The 25,629-nt window shown below is 35.2% G+C and overlaps 1 protein-coding gene across 1 annotated transcript in view; it reads right to left on the reverse strand.

The window, feature by feature from the left end:
* The window catches only part of ATRNL1 (attractin like 1), an 808,908-nt gene that overhangs the window by 619,248 nt on the left and 164,031 nt on the right, over positions 1 to 25,629 (reverse strand). Inside the window, exons 12-17 of the mRNA XM_018041487.1 lie at positions 24,143 to 24,351; positions 22,779 to 22,897; positions 18,129 to 18,261; positions 14,112 to 14,293; positions 2,043 to 2,256; positions 201 to 389 (exon numbers count right to left, since the gene is read on the reverse strand). Of these exons, the coding sequence (XP_017896976.1) occupies positions 201 to 389; positions 2,043 to 2,256; positions 14,112 to 14,293; positions 18,129 to 18,261; positions 22,779 to 22,897; positions 24,143 to 24,351 (1,046 nt within the window). The remainder of the gene's footprint in view (positions 1 to 200; positions 390 to 2,042; positions 2,257 to 14,111; positions 14,294 to 18,128; positions 18,262 to 22,778; positions 22,898 to 24,142; positions 24,352 to 25,629) is intronic.

Genomic DNA, 25,629 nt, shown 5'->3' on the forward strand with positions numbered 1-25,629 from the left:
CGACCCAGGGATTGAACCTGAGTCTCCTGCATTGCAGGCAGATGCTCTACCTTCTGAGCTAAAAGGAAGGTCTAGCAACAGCATTTTTTCCTCTTTTTTTTTTTTTACTAAACTTCCTCAAACATTCAATGTCTCGGCCCATCACAGAAAGGGGATTTATGTTGCAGTTAAATAAAAAGTGACTCTAGAGAAACACTTACGAGAGCAGGTGGCAGTCTGCCACTCCAGACACTGCCCGTATGGAAAAGAGATTATGTAGGCGTTGGAGTCAACACACCGCTTGGTGCTGCTACACCACATACACTCCATGCCGTTGCTCGTACAGTTGGAACACGACGTCCTTAAAGAGCAGGGCTTTTTGCACGGCCTCGCGTTTTGATTTGGACTAACTGGAATAAATTAACAAAAGATAATTATTTTCTTTATTAACTGCTTTTTGGACACAAGGATGTGAGTTTTGTTCATTTTGTTGTTGTTTAGGGAAGGTTTCAATGAAGCCAAGTTTGGAATAAATATTAGAGTCAAAATTATACAAGGTAAAATGAGAATGAAGATGGCATGTCAATACTGCTTAAATTTATTATCTACTTTGAAATTTATAATACCCTGGAAAATTTTAATCCTTTACAAAGTACACAAAATTGTATAACTTAAATTTGTTTAATAGCAATGTAATACATGACTTAGGGTTTTGTTTCTATTGGCTAGATAATATGTACACTTATCATTATTTACTTTTCAAGCTAGCCATACTTCTATTAATATAAACATTCCATACCTTATAAAAGCAATTAACAATACAATTTACTATAAAAATTTAACATAAAACATAATCTTTATCATACCTATTTGTATTGCTATGTTTTAAATGTTAGTAAGGATGTGGAGAAATTGTACCCTGTACACCACTTCTAGGAATGGTAAAATGGTGATGCTTCTGTAGCAAACAGTATGGCAAGTCCTCAAAAAATTAAACACAGAATTATCATATGATATAGCAATTCCACTTCTGGCTATATACACAAAGACATGAAAGCAGGAGCTGAAACAGTTGTTTGTACCCATCTTCACAGCATCATTATTCACTATAGTCAACAGGTAGAAGCAACAAGTGTCCACCAATGTATGAAGAAGTAAAGAAAATGTGGACTATAAACACAATAGATAAACATTCAGGTTTAAAAAGGAATGATATTCTGACACATACTACAAGATGGGTGAACTTGGAAAACATTAATCTTAAAGGAAATAAGCCAGTCACAAATGGACAAATACCTCATGATTCCACTTATATGAGATACTTAGCAGTGGGGTTAGGGAGGGGTGAATTGGGAGTTATTGCGTAATGGATATGGAGATATAGTTTGGGAAGATGAAAATGTTCTGGAGATGGATAGTGTTGATAGATTAACAACAATGTGGATGTACTTAATGACACTGAACTCGACACTTAAAAATGATTTAGAAATCTCAATCATATCTCAAAACCATTGAACGAAAAAAAATGGCTAAAATTGTAAGTTTGACATTATGTATATTTCACTGCAATACAAAATATAATATTTAAAAAGAGAAAAGAATTCAGTACTCCTTTCTCACTTAAGAAAACTCCATTTCAAAGGATGTAACAGAAATGTTTCTTTTCACTTGCCAACTAAAATAGATCTATAGGATTAAAATGATTCTAAATTTGTTGCTAATCTTAACAATTAATCTTTCTTACAAAAACTATTATTATAAAAGCAAAACATAGTAAAAAATTAAGAACAGATTGTTACTAGAGCATCACTATTTCAACCAAGAAATAAAGATTGTATAAAACAATACAATTCTATTACTTTTACAAGTTAATGCTGAAGTCACTAACAGTAAATGGGGAAAGTGGACAAAGATGAAATTTACACAGAAATCAGCATCATTAAAAGATGGTGACAGTTACTTCAGGCCTATGTAGGATCACAGGCTGCAAGAGGGATGTGGGGAGAAGAGTTGGAAATATAAATTACATCTTTAAAGAAACATTAGTTTACAGGACTACTTACCAACAGGTTTTTCGCAGACAAGCCCATCTGCCATAGACGTGCAAGGATTAGCTTTTAAGCCTGCCACTGCAGCCCTTTCTAGATATGCACAGAACCCAGAATCATTAGGTTCACCAGGAAGCCACTGTAGTGTTGTGTTTGTAAATGGAGACATGTCTTCCCATCCCCAGTAGGATATATTGATCTTGCGTAAGCCTACCCAAGGTGATACTTTCTGTAAACAACAGCAAAAGCAACATTTTTTAAAAAGTGAGATGTAAAAATCCTGTGTCACATTCCTTAGCAAACAGTTCATTATCTTTAAAAATTACATTTTAAAATATATCATAGTACCTTTCTAATAACATCTAATACCAAGGGAAATTAACAATCTAGGACATCTTGGAAAATGATGCATAATAGAATACTATGTTTAAACTATACATTAGCAACATGACTCAGGTCATTTATTTAGCCTTTGTGAACCTCAGTTTCCTATTCTATAAAATGGGGTTATCTGATACACATACCTATCTTATGATTTCATGCATGCATGCTAAGTGGCTCCAGTCATGTCTGACTCTGTGCAACCCTATGGAGAGCAGCCTACCAGGCTTGTCTGTCCACAGGATTCTCCAGGCAAGAATACTGGAGTGGGTTGCCATCTCCTTCTCCACTTATAAGAATAGATCATTTTTAAAAACAACATATTATATTGCTACTGTTGTTACTGATATTTCTGCTGCAGCTGCTATTACTACTGTTGCCATCAATCTAATGAATTATGGAGTTAAGAATCTAAAGCTCAAGTGCCATTATATGCACTGTAAGAAAACAGAAAACAAAACCATGGACAGGAATAAAGGCTAAGTGAAGACTTCACAATAGGGTCACAAAGAGACAAAGAAGCACCTCTCTTCCAGATCAGACCTCTACTAGTACAGTAGGACTTAAGTGCAGTTTTAGATAAAATTAGTTATCTAATTTCATTATTAAAGAGATCAAGAAATAAATAATAAAGATCTTTGACCCTGTTGCCTAAAATTTAATTAACAGAGGTTGACAAATGCCACCAAAGTAAATATTCTAACACTCTCAGCAATACTTCAAAAGCAGCTTAAAAACAAAATATATTCTGTATTTACATATTTTAACCACTCCTAAATTATTTTAATCATTCTTAAATTTTAAAAGACTATTCTAATGAGACTGACAAAATAATGATATATTCTTGTGCTAAGCTACTCTCCTCACAAAATCTTTTTAGATTACAAACATCTCTTTTTCTTGTCTTGTTTCTGCTTACAGTTATACATCTCTTTCTGAGATTTTAACTTTCATTTTTTGTAGCTTAACTGAGGTATAATTGATAATTGAAAATTATACATATATAAGGTGTATGGTATGGCATATTTGTTTGGTATATGTGTTTCACATTGTAAATTATCACATCAAGGTAATTAACATTACCTATCACCTCATATAACTTTGTGTGTGTGTGTGTGTGTGTGGTAAGAACATATAAGATCTACTCTCTTAACAAATTTCAAGTTTACAATATAGTATTAACTACAGTCAACTGTCCTATACACTAGATCTCCAGAATTTATTGTCCTGCATAACTGAAACTTTGTATCCTCTGATCTACATCTAAACATTGCTCCTATACCCAACCCTTGGCAACCTTTATTCTATCTGCTTTTATGAGCTCAACCATTTTAGATTCCACATATAAATGAAAACACCTAGTATTTGTCTAAGTCTAGCTTATTTTACATAGCATAAATGTGTCTCCAGGTCCATCCACGTTGTTAAAAACAGAAATTCCTGATTTTTTTAAGTCTGAATAAAATTATATGTGTGTATATATATATATGCACATAAATATTTATGTTTGTATATTTTCTTTAACCATCCATTTATCCATTCATGAACACTTAAGCTGTGTCCATAACTTGGCTATTTGGAAGTGCAGATAGTGATTTAATTTCCTTAGGATATAGAACTGGGCTTCCCTCGTGGCTCAGATGGTATAGAATCCACCTGCAATGCGGGAGACCTGGGTTCGATCTCTGGGTTGGGAAGATCTCCTGGAGGAGGGCATGGCAACCCACTCCAGTATTCTTACCTGGAGAATCCCCATGAACAGAGGAGCCTGGAGGGCTACAGTCCGTGGAGTCGCAAAGAGTCGGACAAGATTGAGCTACTAAGCACAGCACAGAGTATATAACTAGGTGTGGCACTGTTGGACCATATGATATTTTTAATTTGGTGGGGGGGGGACTCCATGCTCTTTTCCAAACTGACTATACCAGTTGTATTCCCACCAACAGTATATAAGGATTCCTTTTCTCCACATTGTTGCCAATATTTGTTATCTCTTGTCTTTTGGACAATAGCCTTTCCAACAAATGTGAGTTGATATCTCAGTTGGTTTTGATTCACACTTCCCTGATGTTTAGCGATGCTGAACTTTTTATAATATACTTGATGGCCATTTGTATGTCTTCTTTGAAAAATATCTACTTATGTCCTTTGCCTGGTTTTTAACTGGGTGTGTGTGTGTGTGTGTGTGTGTGTGTGTGTGTGTTGAGATGCTTGAGTGCCTTATATATTTTGGACAATAACTCTTTATTAGATACATGGTTTACAAACATTTTCTCCCATTCCTCAGGTTGTCTCTGTATTCTGATGATTATTTCCTTTGCTATGCAGAAGCTTATTAGTTTGACACAATCTCATTTGCTCTTGTCTGTGCTTTTGGGCTCATATTCAAAAAAATCACTGCCCTGACCAATGTCAATAAGACTTTTCTGCATGTTTGCCTCTGGAAATTTTACAGTTTCAAGTCTTAATGTTTAAGTCTTTATTTTGAATTGGTTTTTGCATATGGTATGAGAAAAAGACTCCACTTTCATTCGTCTGCATAAGAATATCCAAAATCATTTATTGAAGAGATTGTCCTTTTCCCATCCTGTATTCTTGACACCTTTGGCAATCATCAATTGATCATAAATGCATGGATTTATTTAGGGCTATTATAATGTGTCTTGGCGAAGATCTTTTTAGGTTCAATCTGCTTGAGGTTCTTTGGGATTAATGGCTCTGGATGTTCACTTCCTCCTCCATATTAGGGAAGTTTCCCGTCATTATATCTTTAAATGAGCTTTTGAACTCCCATAAAGCATACATTGATTCCTTATGGTCTACAGTAAGTTCCCTAGGCTTTCTTCACTTTTTTTTAATTCTCTTTTTTTGAACTCTAGGTAATTTCAAATGACTTGTACTTGAGCTTGCTGACTCTTTATTCTGCCTGTTAAGAGTCTGCTATTGAAGTTCTGTGTGGAATTATCTAGTTCAGTCATTGCGTTCTTCAGCTCCATTAATTACTCTTGGGTTCTTTTTTTAGGATCTCTATGTCTCTGCTGAACCACTCAATTAACTCTTCTTTCATATACTGTTCTCCTAATATTGTTAGGCTGTTCACCTGTGTTTTCTTATAATTCACTGAGCTTCTTTCATTGGTTATTTTGAATTCTTTGTCAGGCAGTTTGTAGATCTCCATTTCTTTTGAGTCAGTTATTGTTTAGTTGCTAAGTCATGTCCAACTCTTTGCAACCCCAGGGACTGTAGCCCTCCAGTCTCCTCATATCCACGGGATTTTCTAGGCAAGAACAGTGGAGTGGGTGGCCATTTCCTTCTCCAGGGGATTTTCTCAACCCAGGAGTCAAACCCACGTCTCCTGCAAGCAGGACGTGGCAAGCAGACTCCTTATGCTGAGCCACTAGAGAAGGCCCTACACGTGCTTCACTTTGTTCTTTGGTAACATCATGTTTCCCTGATTTTTCATGATTCCTATGGCCTTGCATTGGTGAGTGCATATGAGAAGAAGTAATCACCTCTTCCAGTCTTTACAGACTGGCTTCAGTAGGGAAAGCCTTTCTCCAGTCAGCCTATCTAGGGATTCTGGCGGTCTGTGTGGTGGGGTCTGTGGCAAGCTTACTGTTGAAGTCCTCAAATGGGCTGTCCCCTTGAGGACAGCCTAGGCCATGGAATTTGGTAAGCAGGCCTAGAATTTGGATCCAGACGACCTCTCTGGTGCCTGGGTTCAGAGGGACAAGCCTGGATCCTGGGTCCACTGGAGTGGGTCTGGAGTTTAGGTCTGCATAGACAGACTCAGAACCAAGGGCTCCAGAAGGGCAAGCCTGGAACCAGAGCCTGAGTGCAGGCCTGGATCCGAGGTCTGAAGGGGTCACTATGGCACAGAGGTCCACTGGAATAGGGCTGGTGGTGACTGAGTACAAAGTGGTGGGCCTGGAATCTAGTCCACAGTGCCAAGCGAGGAAATTCAGTCCACAGGGGTCAGTCTGGGGCCTGGATCTGCGGGAGCCACCCAGAAGCATGGATCCACAGGGCTTACCTGGCACTGAAGCAGGCCTTGAGCCTAAATCCACTGGGGCCAGTCTGGTGCTGGGGCAAGCTGGGCACCTGGGCCCACAAGTATGGTCCTAAGGCTGCAGGGGCTAGCCTGGTGCCAGGGTCCACTGGGACAAGCCTGGCCCTGAGTCTGTGAGAAAGGTGTGATACCTGTGTCCATGGGGGAGGGCCTGAAGCCTGAGTCCACTGGAATGAGCCTGACCCTTGGTTTGCATAGGCCAGCCCAAGGGAGGACGTGGATCTTAGGTTTCCTAGAGCCCAGGAATATATGGGGGCTGGCCTGGACGATGGGTCTGTGAGCACCAGTCTGCAGCTTGAGGCCACAGGAGCCAGTCTGGCACTGGGGTGTGCCTGGCGCCTGGGTTCACAGGGAAAATCCATGCACTGGGGTTCATTAGAGCAGAGCTGGGGGGTGGGGACCACAGCAAAACAAGTGCTCATTTCATCCTCTTTCCCCTTTTCAGGGGGTATTTCTCATTAAGCTTCACTGCACTGTGGAGACTTAGGGGAAGGATGATGCAGGTAATGTGGAACTGTCCTTTCTACCATTTTTAATCAGTCTTTTCTTATTTCTGTGTTCCCTCTGCCATCTCTGATGCTATAACCTCTCGCCTGGACTCCTGAGCTTCTGGAAAGGTATTTTGTGTATAGGTAATTTGTTAAATCAGTGTTTCTGGGAGGGAATGAGTACCAGAAATTTCCATTTCACCAAATTGCTAACATCATTCCAAAACATTCCCACTTAAATACACATAATAATATATTTATGTTTGAAGTTATCAAGTTAATAATATTATATTATAATGTGAAGTGGTTTCAAAACTCCACATCATCTCTTTTTTATATTACCGTGTGTCAGGGTAGAGAAAAACATGTTCCTCCACCTGGGTCTTTGACAATATATAAGTAAGATATATTAATTCAGTATTTATTCTAAATATGTTGTACAAATGGTCCTTGAGAGCTTCTAAAGAACTTGTAGACCTTGAAATTTATACAGTGTACAAATACAATGATTTTTACACATAAATACTCAACAAATATTTCTTAAATAAAATTAAAGTATTATTAACATTCATTAGGGGCTTCCCAGGTGGTTCAATGATAAAGAATCCACCGGCCAAGCAGGAGACACAAGTTCAGTCCCTGGGTCAGGAAGATCCCCTGGAGAAGGAAAGAGCAACCCACTCCATTATTCTTGCCTGGGAAATCCCATGGACAGAGAAGCCTGATGGGCTACAGTCTATAGGGTCGCAAGAGTCAGACACAACTTAGTGACTAAAGAACAACAAACATTCATTAGAACGGATCTCATATCACCCAGCAGAGTACTGTACATATCATAGGTAGACAAGAAATTTTGCTAAACAAGGCCAGTAGGACAGAGATAGTTATTTTCTAACATTCAGTTTTTGACACAGAGATAATAAACAATGTTTTCTAATTATAAAAACACACATGCTGCTTTGTCTTGTGACCATCACATATTTCATACATTATTCTCAACATATTTTGATAACAAAAAAGCTATAATATTTTTATAGTTCTTGATAATAACAGCAGGAATCAATCCAACATAGATATTTCAAATTAATGACTGTGCTTTACATTATAGCAACTCTGTCTGTGTTTCCAAACTACCTATATAAAGACAAGTTGTTGAAAATGAAACATTTTTCTCTAAATCGTCATGATAAGAATCTGTAAGGAAGAAGAGAAGAGCAGGAAAATAGGCAGTTGATAAAATATTTAAAGTAACTATTACCCAGTAAATGAGCTGGACAGGCAGTTGAGAAACAAAAGATAAATTACTATATTATGAAAATTTACTCCAGCACACCATAAATCACTGCAACATTTCATTAGCCACTGCCAATAAGTAAATGATCATTTGACCCAGGATATCTCTTTAAAGTGCATGAATTTGTCAATCTCCATTTATGATGGAAGGGTTATCTTAAGTTTATACAACTGCAATGACTCAGGGTATAATTCACTTTCTATAATGATATGTTTAATGCAATGTCACCTTGCAGAAAATTCCACCTTTGAAATTTTGCTAAACTTTATATTTCTAATGAAACAAAATATTTATTTACAGAGAAGGATAGTCCACAAACTACTGAATCTAAGTTCATCATATATTCAAGTTAATTGTTGGTCTAATCTTTATGATTTATAAACATAAGCAAGAAAAACTAAGCAACTTAAAGAAGAAGTCTTGAAATATGAAGCTTCTAAAATAGCGCTTTTTGAGATTATAATGTAAAAACTAAGAATAACATAAACAAAAGGAAAAAGCAGTTGAGTTCTAACGCCAAACACTGTGCTTGTTTGTGCTTGTGCTCAATTGCTCAGCTGTGTCAGACTCAGCAACCCCATAAACTGTAGCCTGCCAAGCTCCTCTGTCCATGGGATTATCCCATCAAGAATCCTATAGTGGGTTGCCTTTTCCTTCTCCAGGGGAACTTTCTGATCCAAGGCCGGAACTCATCTTCTGCAGCTCCCTCACTGGCGGGCAGATTCTTTATCACTGAGCCACCTGGCAAGCCCAAAGCCAAACAGAAGTACTTTTCTAAAATTCAAAAAATGTAGAACTACCAATAAGAAGCTCTTTGTAAGTTAAATATATTCAGTAGAAAGAATGTCCAAATAGTCACTGATAACTACCCCTCGATTCTGTAATGAAAACAATGAAGCTCTTGCTAGTACAAAAATGTAAATAGATTTTAAATTATGTTGTATGCTCCATATGACCAAAAACAAAACTTTACAAATACCACTTTGTTGCATTTTTCTAAAATATTTTTAAAAATCAGTAGATCTCTCCTTGATGATACCATGTGCATCTTATCCTCAACTATAAGGCTAGTAGCTCTCAAACAAGATAAATTGAGAGAAAAACAAAAACAGAGGTATTTCTCTGAATCCTTACAAATATCTTTATGTACTACGGCCAACTCCAAGTCTTGCAACAACTAACTAGGGTATTACTCTAGGAAACTCCTTAAGTTGACATTACATGTCAGATATCTATCCTCTAACTGCATATATCGCCCTGTGTGCATTTATCTTTGCAATTATCACACTTTGGTATAATTGGGTTGGTCTTTCTCCTCTGAAAGCTCTTTGACAACAGTGATTGTTTTAATCTCTATATTCTCAGCAAGCCGTAGACTGCCAAGTACACTGAGGGTGCTCATACTAAACGAATGAAGATTAGCCCATCCTTTCCTGAAAAATAGCTTTAGTTCACAAAAAAAATGGTTTAATAATACAAATTGAATTATTATAGTTTTTCTTTACCCTATTAATATCAACCATTTAATATATGTTTGACAACCAAGTATCATATTGTAATGTCCATGTAAAATTTTTGAATATTTATAAAAACTAAGGATATATTACTTTGCCGACAAAGGTTCGTCTAGTCAAAGCTATGGTTTTTCCAGTAGTCATGTATGGATGTGAGACTTGGACCATAAAGAAAGCTGAGCACCAAAGAACTGATGCTTTTGAACTGTGGTGCTAGAGAAGACTCTTGAGAGTCCCTTGGACTGCAAGGAGATCAAACCAGTCAATCCTAAAGGAATTCAGTCCTAAATATTCATTGGAAGGACTGATGCTGAAGCTAAAACGCCCATACTCTGACCACCTGATGTGAAGAACTGACTCATTGGAAAAGACCCTGATGCTGGGAAAGATTGAAGGCAGGAGGAGAAGGGGATTACAGAGGATGAGATGGTTGTATGGCATCACTGACTCAGTGGACATGAGTCTGAGTAAGCTTTGGGAGTTGGTGATGCACAGGGAAGCCTGGCATGCTGCAGTCCATGGGATCACAAAGAGTCAGACACGACTGAGTGACTGAACTGAACTCAAGGATATAAATGATCAATTTCACTAATGAAAGGGAAGATTTTAGACTCTGTACAGATATAAAATGTCATTAGAAATCAAATTATCCATATCAATACTTATGAGAAACACATATGTTAATACCACCACACAAACTGTGGTAGGGAGTAACAGTGAATTGAATATTCATACAAACACTTCAAAAGGATATGTGCTTAAGTCCCTCTAATTTGTTTAATATTTATACAAAACTGTTAAGTCACTTTTTAAAACTCAGACGCATATTCCCTTGTTATTAGCAAAAGGAAAATCCATAAAATATATTCATATTCTTTAACATAAGTCAGGAATGTTCTTAAGAGGAAAAAGATCCTAGTATAATTAATGGAGATGGGGGGGAAAGGCTTTGTAAAATGGAAAAAATTAAAACATCAGTTTGGGGTAAATATTTTTCTATAGACAATATCTATATTAACTCTTCATTGAATAAATTCATTTAGTTACCTAAAAATTCATTATCTGATTAATGATTCCTGGAAATAGTAGTAATAGCAATAGTGGAAACATACAAAAATAACAATCTTAAAAATGCAAACAATAATAATCATAAGTAAACACTTAAATAAAATTTATATTCTTCACATACAACATCTCACTTATTTCTCACAATAAACATTAGTTCAGTTCAGTTCAATCGCTCAGTCATGTCCAGCTCTCTGTGACCCCATGGACTGCAGCACGCCAGGCCTTCCTGTCCATCACCAACTTCTGGAATTTACTCAAACTCATGTCCATTGAGTCGGTGATGCCAACCAACCATCTCATTCTCTGTCGTCCCCTTTTCTCCTCCTGCCTTCGATCTTTCCCAGCATCAGTGTCTTTTCAAATGAGTCAGTTTTTCACATAAGGTGGCCAAAGTATTGCAGTTTCAGCTTCAGCATCAGTCCTTCCAATGAATATTCAGGACAGTAGCAAATAACTATCCCAGGTTACAGACGAGAAACATAGGGCTGTGGAAGTTAACTTGCTACTACGTTGTAGCAAAAAGCAGCATTTCCAGATTGCCTGCTTTCCATCAGTTTGATACTTAAGGCATCATTTGTCCTCAGTGTTGTTTAAAAATCAGCTGTATCAAAAATGTATCCCTTAACTGTTTCAATGGCAAGCAATTGGTAATATATGTTCTGAAAAGTTTTCAAACCAAAACCATCTCCACTGCACTGTACCAAAAGACTCCTTGCCCAAATAAAAGTCATAACCTAAGGTCAAAATAAGTCATTGAAATCTAACACCAATATCTGAATTATTGTCATACCTCCATTAGTGAAAGTTGCTCAGTCATGTCTGATTCTTTGTGACTCCCTGGACTATATACAATCCATGGAATTCTCCAGGCCAGAATGCTGGAGTGGATAGCCTTTCCCTTCTCCAGGGAATCTTCCCAACTCAGGGATCGAACTCAGGTCTCCCGCATTACAGGCAGATTCTTTACCAGCTGATCCACCAGGGAAGCCCCCAAATATTGGAGTGGGTAGCCTATCTCTTCTCCAAGGGATCCTCCCGACCCAGGAATCGAACTGGCCTCTTCTGCACTGCAGGTGGATTCTTTACCAGCTGAGCTATCAGGAAGCCCTGTGTAGAAATCATGCCACTTTGTGGATTATTTAGCCCACGGTGTCTATATGTGTGTGTACATTTTAAACATTGGGCAAAACTGTACATACCTCAGATCTGAGGTATTTATTATTGTTAGCTTTATCACTTAACTAATCTATACTGAGCTCTAATTTTACTTTTGGTACAAAATACAGAAATCTATAATGATGCTATGACAATTTACATTAGCATATTTCAAGTATATATTTAAACTAAATAAGTTATTTCAAAACTAGATTTAGTAAACTATTTCTACATCTCCTACTTAAGCTATTCTTAAGCATTGACTATACTTTTTCTTTTAATTGATGTATGTGAAATGAAAGACACTCAGTCATGTCCAGCTCTTTTTGTGACTCCATGGACTGTAGCCCACCAGGCTCCTGTGTCCATGGATTCTCCAGGCAAAAATACTAGAGTGGGTAGCTACTGCCTTCTCCACGAGATCTTCCTGACCCAGGGATCGAACCTGGGTCTCTTGCACTGCAGGCAGATTCTTTACCGACTGAGCCTTCAGAAAAGCTCCATTAATTGATGCAAGATAGACATATAATATTATTTTAATTTCCAGAATTCAAAATAATGATTCAATATGTGTATACATTGTAGAATTATAAGTCTAGTTAAGGTATGTCACCATACACAGTTTTTTGTGAAGATTTTTAAGATCTACTCTCAGCACATTTCAAATATGTAATACAGTATTATTCACTATAGTCATCACATTGTGTATTACAGCCTCATAGCTTATTTATTTTATAATTGTAAGTCTGTACCTTTTGACTGCTTTCGTCCATTTTGCCCACCCTCCATCCTTACCTCTGGGAAATACCAAACTGTTCTATCTGTGAGCTTAGTTTTTTAGTTTTTAGGATGTTTGTTTGTTTGCTTTAAATTCACCATATATGTGAGATCACAGAGTACTGAAATATTGCCATTTGCAAGAACATGGATAGATCTAATTTAAATAAGTCAGGATAAGAAAAATACCATATATTTTTATATGCAGAATCAAAAAGAAATCCAAGAACAACATATATCATACAAATATCAAATGATTATGTTGTACACCTAAAACAATACAATGTATAATATAATCTGCTCAATTTTTTCAAATGTCTTCAAGACACTTCAAGTTAGTATATGAACTAAGATATTTCAAAACTACATTTAGTAAATTATTTTCAAGCCTCCAACTTAATCTGTTCTTAAGAGTTGACTATATTTTAACATCCAAGAACAGCAAATAAGTACTATGGATTCCTATTAGAAGTTTATTGTAAAATGATATTTGATACCATTTCTGAGCAAATAGTCCATTTCTATGGAAATATTTTTCATTAAACAGTTTTCAAGGAAATTAAAACTGCTTCCAAGTGTTGTATGTTCCAAATCTTCCATATACTTTAATGATCTGTTTAAGTCCAGCTAACTATTTGTATATTATTTCAAGCATATCTATACTAAGAGGATAATTCAAACTTTTAACCCTCAGAACATACACATAAACACACATACACACAAATACACCTATACAAATATAGCCAATATGCTGGTCTAGTGTTCTGATTATAAAAGACATCCTAAGTTACAAGAATAATGATGCTTCAAACAAATTATTAAATTATACACACAAGTTTTAAAGTATATTTATTCATATGAGATGACTTCTTGCTAAGGTAATGCAATGGTTTACTGAGCAAAACATGAGAGAAGCAATTTAGAAAATTACCAAACTACCAAATGCTGTGCTGTGCTCAGTAATGTCCAAATCCTTGCAACCCCATGGATTGTAACCTGCCAGGTTCCTCTGTCCATGGCATACTCGAGGCAAGAATACCGGAGTGGGTTGCCATTTCTTTCTCCAGGGGATCTTCCTGACCCAGGAATCGAACCCACATCTCTTGCGTCTCCTGCATTGGCAGGTGGATTCTTTACCACTGCCACCTGGGGGGAGGGGCATATTACCAAATACAAGTACGGAATGAGCCCCCTGACTACTCACTGTTGAAATGAGTTCTACTTTCACTTCCAAGGTTTATTAAACATAATGGATTTAAAAACAAAAAAGAATGACTCATTGCCAATAGCTATATGATTAAAAGCGTATTCCCATAATAAAAACAAATAAAGTTGTACCTGTTGTGTATACTTCTGTATTTCATCCAGTACAAATTCTACTTCTTTTGAAGTTGTTAGTGAAGCAAGATTTCCACTAAGATTATAGCAGTAAAGTTTAGCATTGTCATAGTTTTCTCTACTGGAATTAATTCTAAGACAAGCATCCCCGACATGAATCCATCCTTCTCCACAAAGATGAGCTAGTCAAAAAAAAAAACAAAAGGCTTATTTTTTGATTATCCAAACACATGCATATTTTTCAATTATTTCAGAATGGTAAATAAATACAACTTCTAGATTTGCTTAAATAGTTTTTATGATAAAAATTCAAATATATCCTTGTATTATACTAAACAAAATCTGACTAATATTTTGGTGAAGAATAAGAACAGAAGATCCTAATTTTTTCTCTAATTATTAAACATAAGAAAAGCTACGGCTCTGTAACATCAGTCAAAATCTGTTGACTGTTAGGTCTTCTGTGTAAATCTAGTGTATTGATATATGGTTTTGCAGCAAGTGAAATCACTACCACATTTATATGCCACAAGGTTTACTTTATACAAGATCACTTCAGTAGAAAAATAACCAGCACACAACAAAAGCAAAGTTATTTCTACAAATGTAGCTATTACTAACTGTCCTCTCAGCTATGGAATTAGATTAACTAATCTCTTTAGCCCAGGTGTACTATTTTGATATAAGCTGGGTTCTTTGATTCTTTTATTATAATTATGGGGCGAGAAGTCTCATTTCATTTATGCTTCGTAAAGAAACTAGAAAGTTTGCTTTCAAATATTTATTTTTACACAACCTTTCAGGTCTTTTGAAAGTTTAAACATACTATTCAGTAACAGTGGTTTTTCCTTAGGCTCCAAATTGAACTTAAAACAGTGTTTTCTAAAACACAGACTTATAAACTCAATATAGAGTTATGCTCTAGGATACATTAACACTGAGGTGTTTTATTGACACACCAATCTGTGAAGCTTGACTTGACTATCCGTTAGTTTCATATCACTAAATATTTCAGTGCCTCTTGCCCTTTCAGGTTGGATGCATCAGTTCGGTCTTTATGGAATTATTATAAAGCAGCAGTTCTCCAACATTTTGGTCTCAAGACCCCTTTAAACCCTTAAAAATAATTGAGAATGCCACAGATTTTTCCTTATACATTTTATATCTATGGAGCTTGACCATATTAAAAATTAAAACTAATCTTTTAAAAATATATATATTTATTCATTTAAAATTTTATTACAAACCTACTCTTCCAGTTTCTTGGATGTCTTGCCCCTTAACGCTATTATTACACACCCAAGGAAGATGTATTAATATCTTCACATTTTATCCTTGAGAAAGGAAAGCTGATGGTTTAAATTAGGCCTTTGGCATCAAAAATTGAGATGGGTTGATAAATGAATAGGGCATGGATAGGCAGAGAAATCAGAGACAGAGCAGAGTAAAACATGCATTGCAGAATCTAGGGTGTGGGTAGTGAGTGTCCTCACTACAATTCTATTTTTCATAAAAAAATGTTTGAAATTTTCCATTAAAAAATGTTAAGGAAATACATAACAACTTAAAATAAATAGCATATTTAATTTCTCTTAATTACAGTCTCCAAAAAACAAAAGAGTTAAGAGTATGGCTTTGTTCTCTATTTTTGCAAATCCCTTTAATGTTGGTTTAATATAACATTCAATCTATTAGAATCACACACTATGTAGCCTTTGGAAAACTATTAATACAGAGTAAACCTATAACAGAATGAGAATTACAAAAGCACACAATATCTTAGTATCACAGGGCCCTCTGCTTCTTGAATAACTACTGTCCTATTAAACTAGGTAATGAGAATAACACATAGTGCTTGGAACATAGTAAGCACTCGATATACCCGATTCATTTAGTAAGACTTCTAACGCCTCTGTTTTCATTTTCAGGCTACACATATAGCAATCTTCCTCGTCTTCTGAAATCTAAACTACCAGCACTTCAAGGAAACAGCATAGGAGTTTTTGTTAAATTTCAGCTTTTTCTTTCCTTACTGAATCAAGGAAGGATTTACATTAGTTTTGGTTATCTTTTGTTTTATAAGATCAAAAATACGTGGTTAATGAATCACACAAATGCAAGCAACGCATGGGCCTTTGGGGCTGAACTAAATCAGAGAACTAAACCAAATGTTGCGATGTTGTAAGTTTCTGTAGCTTTGAGCACCGCCTCAACTTCAGGATAGTAGCTAATTTTTAAAATAGGTTAAGCTTGATAAATTCAAATTGCCAATTTTACACGAGATCAATGGAAAAAATGCAATTCACAAATTTCCATGGAAAAAGGCAATTACTACAGACTAAGTTCTCCATTTAGGGACTTCCCTGGTGGCTCAGAGTATAAAGCGTCTGCCTACAATGCAGGAGACCTGGGTTCGATCCCTGGGTCAGGAAGGTCCCCTGGAGAAGGAAATGGCAACCCATTCCAGTATTCTTGCCTGGAGAATCTCATGGACAGAGGAGCCTGGCGGGCTACAGTCCATGGGATAGCAAAGAGCTGGACACGACTGAGCGACTTCACAGTTCTCCATTTAGAGCATTCACTTCCTTGAGACAAGCTGAACAGAAACCAAACTACATATAATGCCAAGCTGGCTCTTGTAAATATGAATACAGAATAAGGGGAGTTAGTGTATAATAAAATAGCTTATTATATTTATTATTCTCCAAAGTAATAACCTGGTCAAGTACAACCCTTAGGCCAAACTAAAATATTTTCCCAGGCAAGAGTAGATGGCTATTACTAAATATAACTTCACTATTATTTTCCCAAATTTCCACTGGTAATCAAATTCTCTTCTTATTGAATAATATTCCTTTACAATATATTCCTTCAGTCAACTCTAATTTTAGTCCAGGATTTACTCTGTCTTTTTAAAGAAACTTTGTAAGTATTTTTATTGATCTACATGTAGCTTTTAGACTTTAACACTTAGAAATTATTACTTTCAAGTTTTTGCTTGAAAAAACTATTGCTTCTCACTATTGCTTCTCAAATCTTACCTACTGCATTAATATCCTCCAAATTACTCAAAATGAACACACATGCATACATCACTACTTAAAAGCTTAAAAGCTTAGTACATAAACAAAATTCCAAAATCTCAGTGGTACTTTTAAAGGCAATCTAATTTTTATTTTATTACATGAACTTATAAGAAAGACCTAAATCCTATGATGGGATTTTCCAACACTTTCGAGAATTACATAGGTTCAGATATTTTTCAATGAAAAAATGAAAAACAAAAAAACAAAAAATCATGAGATAGACAAAAAACTGAACAGAGATAAACACCCAGTTACTAGTCCCCTCTGCCAGTTACAAGTCATAAACTTTTTTAAGCAGGTCATGTAACCAGTTTCAGCTTATCTGTATAACAAGAAGATAGAACTGGTTAAATATCTATACAAGTTTTCGATTTTCTGATTTTCTCTTTCATATTCAGAAGAAAGAATACTTAGGGGTCTACTAAGAAGAATGCTAACTGTAAAAATAAATTGAAATTTCTTTTTCAAATGAGTTTTGTTCTGATTTACAGAACTTAAGCATCTCATTGAATCATATAATAATTATTATAAATGTTACCATTTCTAATAAAAAAGGACAGTCAGTAAAAAACTGCTCCTGGAATTTAAAAAATAAAGGGCACTTAAATCCAATATGCCAAAATGTTAACATTGTTAGATCTGGATATTACTCTGAGTACTTACTATTTTCTATGTTTTTAAGATATACTTTTTTAATTGAAAAGTATTCTGATCAAGTCAATAGTAATAAACAGAAGATACCCTGAAAGTCTTAATCAGAAACAAATGTATAAATCTTTCTTGTAGGAACACTGCTATCTTTACTCCAATACTATTGTTTATTTGCTACTGATTTAATTTTAGAAAATGGAATATTCTTACTAAACGTTCTTTACAAAAATAGCATTCATCTGTGGACTATAAAACTGATTTACCAAATGTAAATCTTTACCTGGTAGAGCCTGGCACTCTTGCTGTCGCTGATCCCACTGGCAATTCAAGTTTAGTGAACAGCTTTTACAGCTAGTAAGTTTGTTACAAATCTGCTCATTTCTCACATGGCATTTGGTATAGTTTTTCACAGACTATAAAGTTAAAAGATAAAGCATGTTACCTTTCGCCTTTGTACAGTAATGACTCATGAAGTTTAGCATACACATAAATTACCTGGTGAACTTTACAACACAGACTTCTAACACCAAATCCAGTTCTACCGAATCAGAATTTCTTATTCATTTATTTATTTAAGCAAAGTTCTTAGAATTAGAATGTATGCTTATTAAAAAAACAAACAAATTACACAATCTGAAACAGAAATCAAGTAATGAAAACATATTCTATTGAATCTGATAACAGGCTTCCAATTCAATAAATAAAGCAGATGAACAAAGTCATTTCTCTCAATGATCACATCAAAGAATTCTACTCATAATAAAACTATCACGCAGACTCCTGGGAATGAAGTGGAAGTAATGAGTAGCAAAAGTTAAAGAGATGCTTTATCAAAATCTGATACAATCTAAAACGATTAATTATTTTCTCAACAACTCAAACCAAGTTTACTTCCACATACATTAAATAACGGTTTGGGTTACTTCTACAGACATTAAATAATGATTTCCGTTAACTGATGTTTCTCCTGTGTGTATCTATCACATTTCCTCAATAAAGGTTGAAAAGAACCCGCAAAAGTTACATTTTGATCAGTCCTATTGCACAACTACTCATATTTCAACTAATTTCAGGTCTAAGAGGTTGAAGGTTAAAGATCAAAAAACAAAACAAAAGGCAATATAGGAACTTTGGTGTGAGTTCCCTATGTATATCAAGGTTTGATATTTCACATGATATTATCAGTATCTGTGATAAAAAAAAATCAGACTCTTCTTGTGACTCACTTTTGAGGAAAAAAAAAAAAAAACACAAAGGAAAAAAGCACGTGCTGCATCATAAGCTCCCTTTCCTTTCCATAGGTAGACACTCTTACCTTAGGCTTTCTCATGTTAGGGCGATAAATATTTCTTTTCAACCAAAAAACTTGACAATTAAAATTTATTTATAATTTCCCATATATAAAAAGGGTTGAAGAAATTTTATCTTATTCTTCCTTTAAAAAAAATCACGTAAGATACATTTTTTAAAGCCCAAATTGTACTGCAAGTCTTATTCAACCTCCATTTCCATTAGGAGCATGCAAATGTTCTTAATGTTATTTTTCTGATTCAAAGCTTTTTTTTCTCACATAGCATAAAAATCTTAGTATTATTCTATAGGATTACTATACTTCTGAACATTTGTCACATAACTGAAAACAAATCAATTTACTTGAATCATCGAAAAATAAAACAGCCTATAAGAAAGACAAGAGAATAGCTAAACAACATATTAGAATAAGAGAAAGAATGAGAACTTAACGCCAGTCTTTAGAACAACAATGGTAGAGTCACCATCGAAATAACTCTACTGCTCTTCATGAGAACAGTGTAATCCTTTATTGATACCGAGCCAGCACAATAGATGAAACTGTATTTCCATCACACACAGGGTCAGTTTATTCAATGACAGAAGAAAGCTGACTGCCACTCTGAAACATGGCTGGCGTTTTTTGGCCTAATGAACCAGACGCACATTCATAAACAGACTATGAAGAATAACCAGTACTCTACTCATCTTCACCCTAATATATCTAGATGTAAATTTAAAATGAAAATCTGCAAGAAGAACAGTTATTTGGGCTGTTAGAGCACAAAATATGCAACTTCCAGTAAAAATGACTAAATAATGAAACAGAATATCAATAGATATCATTTATGCTAAAATCTCATAGACCCTTCTGTATTTATTAGCATTTGGTTTATTTTAATCACCCGACATTCTGATAAAACTGTCCAAAAGACACATTACATCAAAGTCTAAATTATAAGAGACTTCCATCTGTTCACTTGTACTATCTCACCCAGTGCTTTCCTTTTTAACACATTATCAACACTAAACTCTAAAGGAAAAGGCCACTTTATAAAATGGATACTTTAATTTGCATAATGCAATTTTTGCGACGTGTACATATAGTGTAAATGTCTAAATACAAATTAACTCAGAGTTATCGAACAAAGTTTTAAATAAAATCTGCTTGCAATTCTTATCTAATGACATTCTCCATTTTAGTCCCTTATTCCCATGTTTTATTTTACATTGCTACCATGTCCGCATTATTCACTAATGTAACTCCCATTAGATAAATATTATGCAAACATAAAAAAGTAATTCAAACATTCAAAGTGAGTCATGTTCTATTAACATTCAAACTCAAATAAAATTGAAGTATCTATTATTATTAAAGCAACATATCACTGCAAAGTATACATCAACACAGTAAGTATAAAAACAAAAGGGTTCAATCTGATGAGGCAATAATTCAAAGCTTTCCTTCATTTTAAGTTTTTTATATTATTTTAGAATAGAATCATAAAGCTTTAATTATTTCAAAATATGATTGGTTACTGGAGAAAAATTTTAGGTAACGTAATAAAACTTTTTACTTTAGTTTTCAAACTCCTTTTTCTTTACCTTTTACTTCTGCCTGGTACCTTGAAAAACAAGTGGATACTTTTCTCACTTAATAAAAATTCAAAAAAAGAAAAAATTAATATGTATTTAGTTTAAAATCTGTATGGGAACTTTTTAGTTATTTAAGCTACACTCCAAAAAGAGAATCTCTAGTCCTACTGAATATAATCCTTAATAATTTTTAAAAATTTTCCTTCAATTTGTTGACATCTAAAAAACATGGAACATTTTGATGCTATCCATTAAAAGGTTAGTTTTTACTCCTCTTGACCTAGTTTAATCTATCAACATTAATTTTATTTTCAATAGTCTACCTAAAATAGGCTCTTGACCTCATCACTAGTGAAACTTTGAGCCAGGTGATGATTTTTTGCGTCAGCCCTATTTGTTCACTGTAGATGTTTACTTGTGTCCTGGGCTTCTCTACGTTAGATGCTGGTAGCAGTCCCATGGAGAAGGCAATGGCACCCCACTCCAGTACTCTTGCCTGGAAAATCCCATGGACGGAGGAGCCTGGTGGGCTGCAGTCCATGGGGTCGCGAAGAGTCAGACACAACTGAGCGACTTTACTTTCACTTTTCACTTTCATGCATTGGAGAAGGAAATGGCAACCCACTCCAGTGTTCTTGCCTGGAGAATCCCAGGGATGGGGGAGCCTGGTGGGCTGCCCTCTATGGGGTTGCACAGGGTCAGACACGACTGAAGTGACTTAGCAGCAGCAGTCCCACAGTTGCGAAAACAACGAAAAAATACACTTTGCCAGATGTCCCAAAGCAGGAGAGAAATGCCTCAGAGAACCATAGATATAAAGAAAAATTTTTTTAATTTAAAACACAGATCTATAGACGATTTTAACGATAAAATGAAACTACTACTATCAATACTTCAGATTAAGCTTGCACACAAAGCATATAAATAAAACCTACGTCACAACACTATTAACACGTCTGACAAGATTCTCATAGAAATGACTTCAATACTTACTTATACATTCCTATTTCTATCAGCACAGAAGACAATGTTTCTAGTTAGAGTCTTTTAAAATTAAGTTTTGAAAGAATTTTCCCAATCTTGTCCATGGAAAGTAAAGGTTATTGGATTCAACATGGAATCTAGACTGACCAACAACATACCAAGAAGTAAGTAATGCCCTAGATATTTTCTAAGTGTCTTTCTTTTATAGTTGGCTTACAATATTGGGGCTTCCCTCATAGCTCAGTTGGTAAAGAATCCACCTGCAATGCAGGAGACCCCAGTTCAATTCCTGGGTCAGGAAGATCCCCTGGAGAAGGGATAGGCTACCCACCCCAGTATTCTTGGCCTTCCCTTGTGGCTCAGCGGGTAAAGAATACACCTGCAATGTGGGAGACCTGGGTTTGATCCCTGGGTTGGGAAGATCCCCTGGAGAAGGGAAAGGCTACCCACTCCAGTATTCTGGCCTGGAGAACTCCATGGACTATACAGCCCATGGTATTGCAAACAAAATTTTATAGGGCTTCCCTGGTGGTTCAGATGATAAAGCGTCTGCCTGCAATGCCAGAGACCAGGGTATGATCCCTGTGTCAGGAAGATCCCCTGGAGAAGGAAACAGCAACCCACTCCAGTATTCTGGCCTGGGAAATTCCATGGACGGAGGAGCCTTGTAGGCTTCAGTCCATGGGTTCGCAAAGAATAGGACACAACTGGGCGACGTCACTTACTTACTTACTTACTTACTACAATATTGAATTAGTTTCAGGTATACAACATAATGATTCAACATTTTTTAAGATTATATATTCCATTTAACATTATTACAAAACAATGACCATAAATTCCGGTGCTGTACAATATATTCTTGTTGCTTATCTATTTTATACATAGTAGTTTATATCTCTTAATACCATAATTTTATTTTGCCTCTCTCCTTTCCCTTTTCTAAATGTCTTGATACAGGTAAGCTAATGATTATAAAGTAGCAGTGTTTTGTGCAGGTAAGCTAATGATTATAAAGCAGCAGTGTTAGCTACATCATCATTTACCCGTAAATACTAACCATGCTGCAGTTACTGGCTGATGAAATGCATTTCTTGTCATCACACCACTGGCACCCATTCGTATTGGCAGTGCAGCTGGCACAATCTGCGTATCTGTAACATCTGTCATCAGAAGCAGCTGTGATACAAATGGGAGCCAGAACACATTAGGATGAAAAGAAAATGCCACACTTCTTAATTCACATATTTTTAACATCTGCTAAGAATCATGAGGACATTTTTAAACCATAAATATAATCATCAATATCAAAATATGTTCTCCAATATGAAGTCAGTTTTGTAATTTAATTGGATTTATAGGGATTTAAATACCTCCTGCCCTCATCTTGATTATTCACTCTAGCAGGATCCTACAATCATTTGACATTTACACATTATGGAGGAAGAAAAAGACTTAAGGTATTTTATTCAACAAAATGTATGACTAAACATTTAAAAGAAAAGATTATAACAAATGCTCATTGTTTATCATTCTTCATAAAGCTATTTAGAGACATCTGACTGATTACAGATTAGCAAAACCTGATCTGTTCATTGTAGCACCAAAAATATATAAAAGCCCCATTCATTTAAAGAAAATTGAAAATTATATCCAAATCATTCTTTATAAATATTTACTATTAATTATTCATAAATCAGGGCATCCCAGGTGGCACTAATGGTAAAGAACCTGCCTGCCAAAAGAGGAGACATAAGAGATGTGGGTTCGAGCCCTGGGTCAGGAAGATCTTCTAGAGGAGGGCATGGTAACCCACTCTATTATTCCTGCCTGGAGAATCCTCAAGGACAAAGGAGGCTGGAGGAGTACAGTCCACAGGGTTGCAGAGAGTTGGACATGACTGAAGCAACTTGGCATGCACATTCATAAGTTTGAATTATTTATTCAATATTTTATAATAAATATTGAGTTATAACAGGACATCAAAATTCTAGAAACTTTTTAGCTTTATGGGATGGTTTGACAATTCAGGAAGAAAAAAGTACCAAATGCAGAATAAATTACTTCATTTTATTTCTTTGAAGCGTACACTATATCTAAGAAAGGATGTATTTGAGTGAATTTTATACTTACATACAAAAATAATTCATATATATATGGCCATGTTACATGTCAAAATTGATATATTACTGTTACACAGAGATATATGACTATTACACATTCAAAAAAGAAAACTAAAGATAGCTAAGAAAGATATTAAATTATTAATCACTGCTAAATTCAAACATTCTGATTCTTAATTAGAGGATTATGAGTTTTTAATTTTTGAAAATTATTAAGGTAATTCTTATGAGCAGGAATGTACTTCCATTTCAAGTCAAGTAGAGATGCTTTATGTCAAAAAGAAGTAAAAAAATATTTCACCTGTTTTCAGAGGGCACTTTGCTCTAAGAATATTATTAGTATTCCCAGAGTCCCAAGATTCACAGTGATTTTTGTTCCAAATACATTTTATTCCTGGACCAGCATTTTTACAAAGTTCTTCATCTCTGAAAGCCTTGCAATTTGGAGGCTTGTATACAAGTATATCATTAAGGAGTACACTAGAAAATCCTCCAAATATATACATGGACCTATTAAAAATAAAACAAGAATCTTAAAAAAAGTATCTAATAGAGTTTTTTAAATAAATTTAAATGTGCATTTTACATTTTTTATCTAGGTAGGAGACAGTTTTAGAAATATATAGTAGCTATACGGAGATAACAAGATATACTTTAGAATTGCCATATAGAATTAAATTTTTTTAATACAAAGAATTTAGAAATTGGATATAGAATTCTTTGTATACTGTTATTATCCTTTTATAAAATAAAACAACCAAGAGTAAAATAATCAAAAGGATTTTCAAAGTTTCAATTTGAAAAGAAAAGCCCAGATGATTACTGAATTAATACCACAAGCACCAAAGAAATTTGAAATGGCCTCAAAACAGCCTAATTTTCATTTCTAAAAATATTATTGATATAATAAAGGGAAAAGATCAGAAAGTACTTGAAGAACATTTTTTATTATTTAAAAAGTAAAATAAAAATCAACAAAATGCAATTTTCAACAGAGAAGCTTAGAGTCTTTACGTTTATACTCTGGATTTCACTTTTTTCCATTACAAAAGCCAACTGATACCATTTACACAGTTTTGTTTTTAGCATCACACTGGACAATTTCTACATAATTAGAATAAGGTAGTAATAAAATGACCTCATAAAAATGTCATTATGAATCGCAAATTTTAAGCTAATGGATGATCTAGCATGTTATTTATTGTCATGAGTCCACATTAATGAATTTTTGCTATAGAAATAGCAAAATCACACTACCTTACAGGAGGAAGGTAACTTAATGATCATCCAGTCCAAATTCCCAGTGAATATAAGGGTACTAAAGGCCAGATGGGCTTCCCAGGTGGCGCTAGTGGTAAAGAACCAGCCTGCAAATGCAGGAGACATAAGAGATGCAAGTTTGATCCCTGGGTCAGGAAGATCACCTGGAGGGGGACATGACAACCCACTCCAGTATTTTTGCCTACAGAATCCACTGGACAGAGGAGCCTGGCAGGCTATGGTCCATAACATCACAAAAAATCAGACAGGACTACAGGACTAAAGCAACTGAGCACACACGGATGAAAAAGCCAGATAGATTAAGGGACTTGTCACAAATCACACACTCAGTTATGACAGAACCAAAATGAGAACCTAACTGTTCTCACTTCCCTTGCTCTCGTCAATGGAAATATGTGGCTAGCCTTTCTATAACTTCAGGCTGATTTTTTTAGGGAAATCATTCATGATCTGCTCTCTGGAAAAAGAAATTAAGGCAGGATGAAAATTTTAAAGAGTATCTGAAGC

Source organism: Capra hircus, chromosome 26 (genome assembly GCF_001704415.2).
Source record: "Capra hircus breed San Clemente chromosome 26, ASM170441v1, whole genome shotgun sequence".
Taxonomy (NCBI): domain Eukaryota; kingdom Metazoa; phylum Chordata; class Mammalia; order Artiodactyla; family Bovidae; genus Capra; species Capra hircus.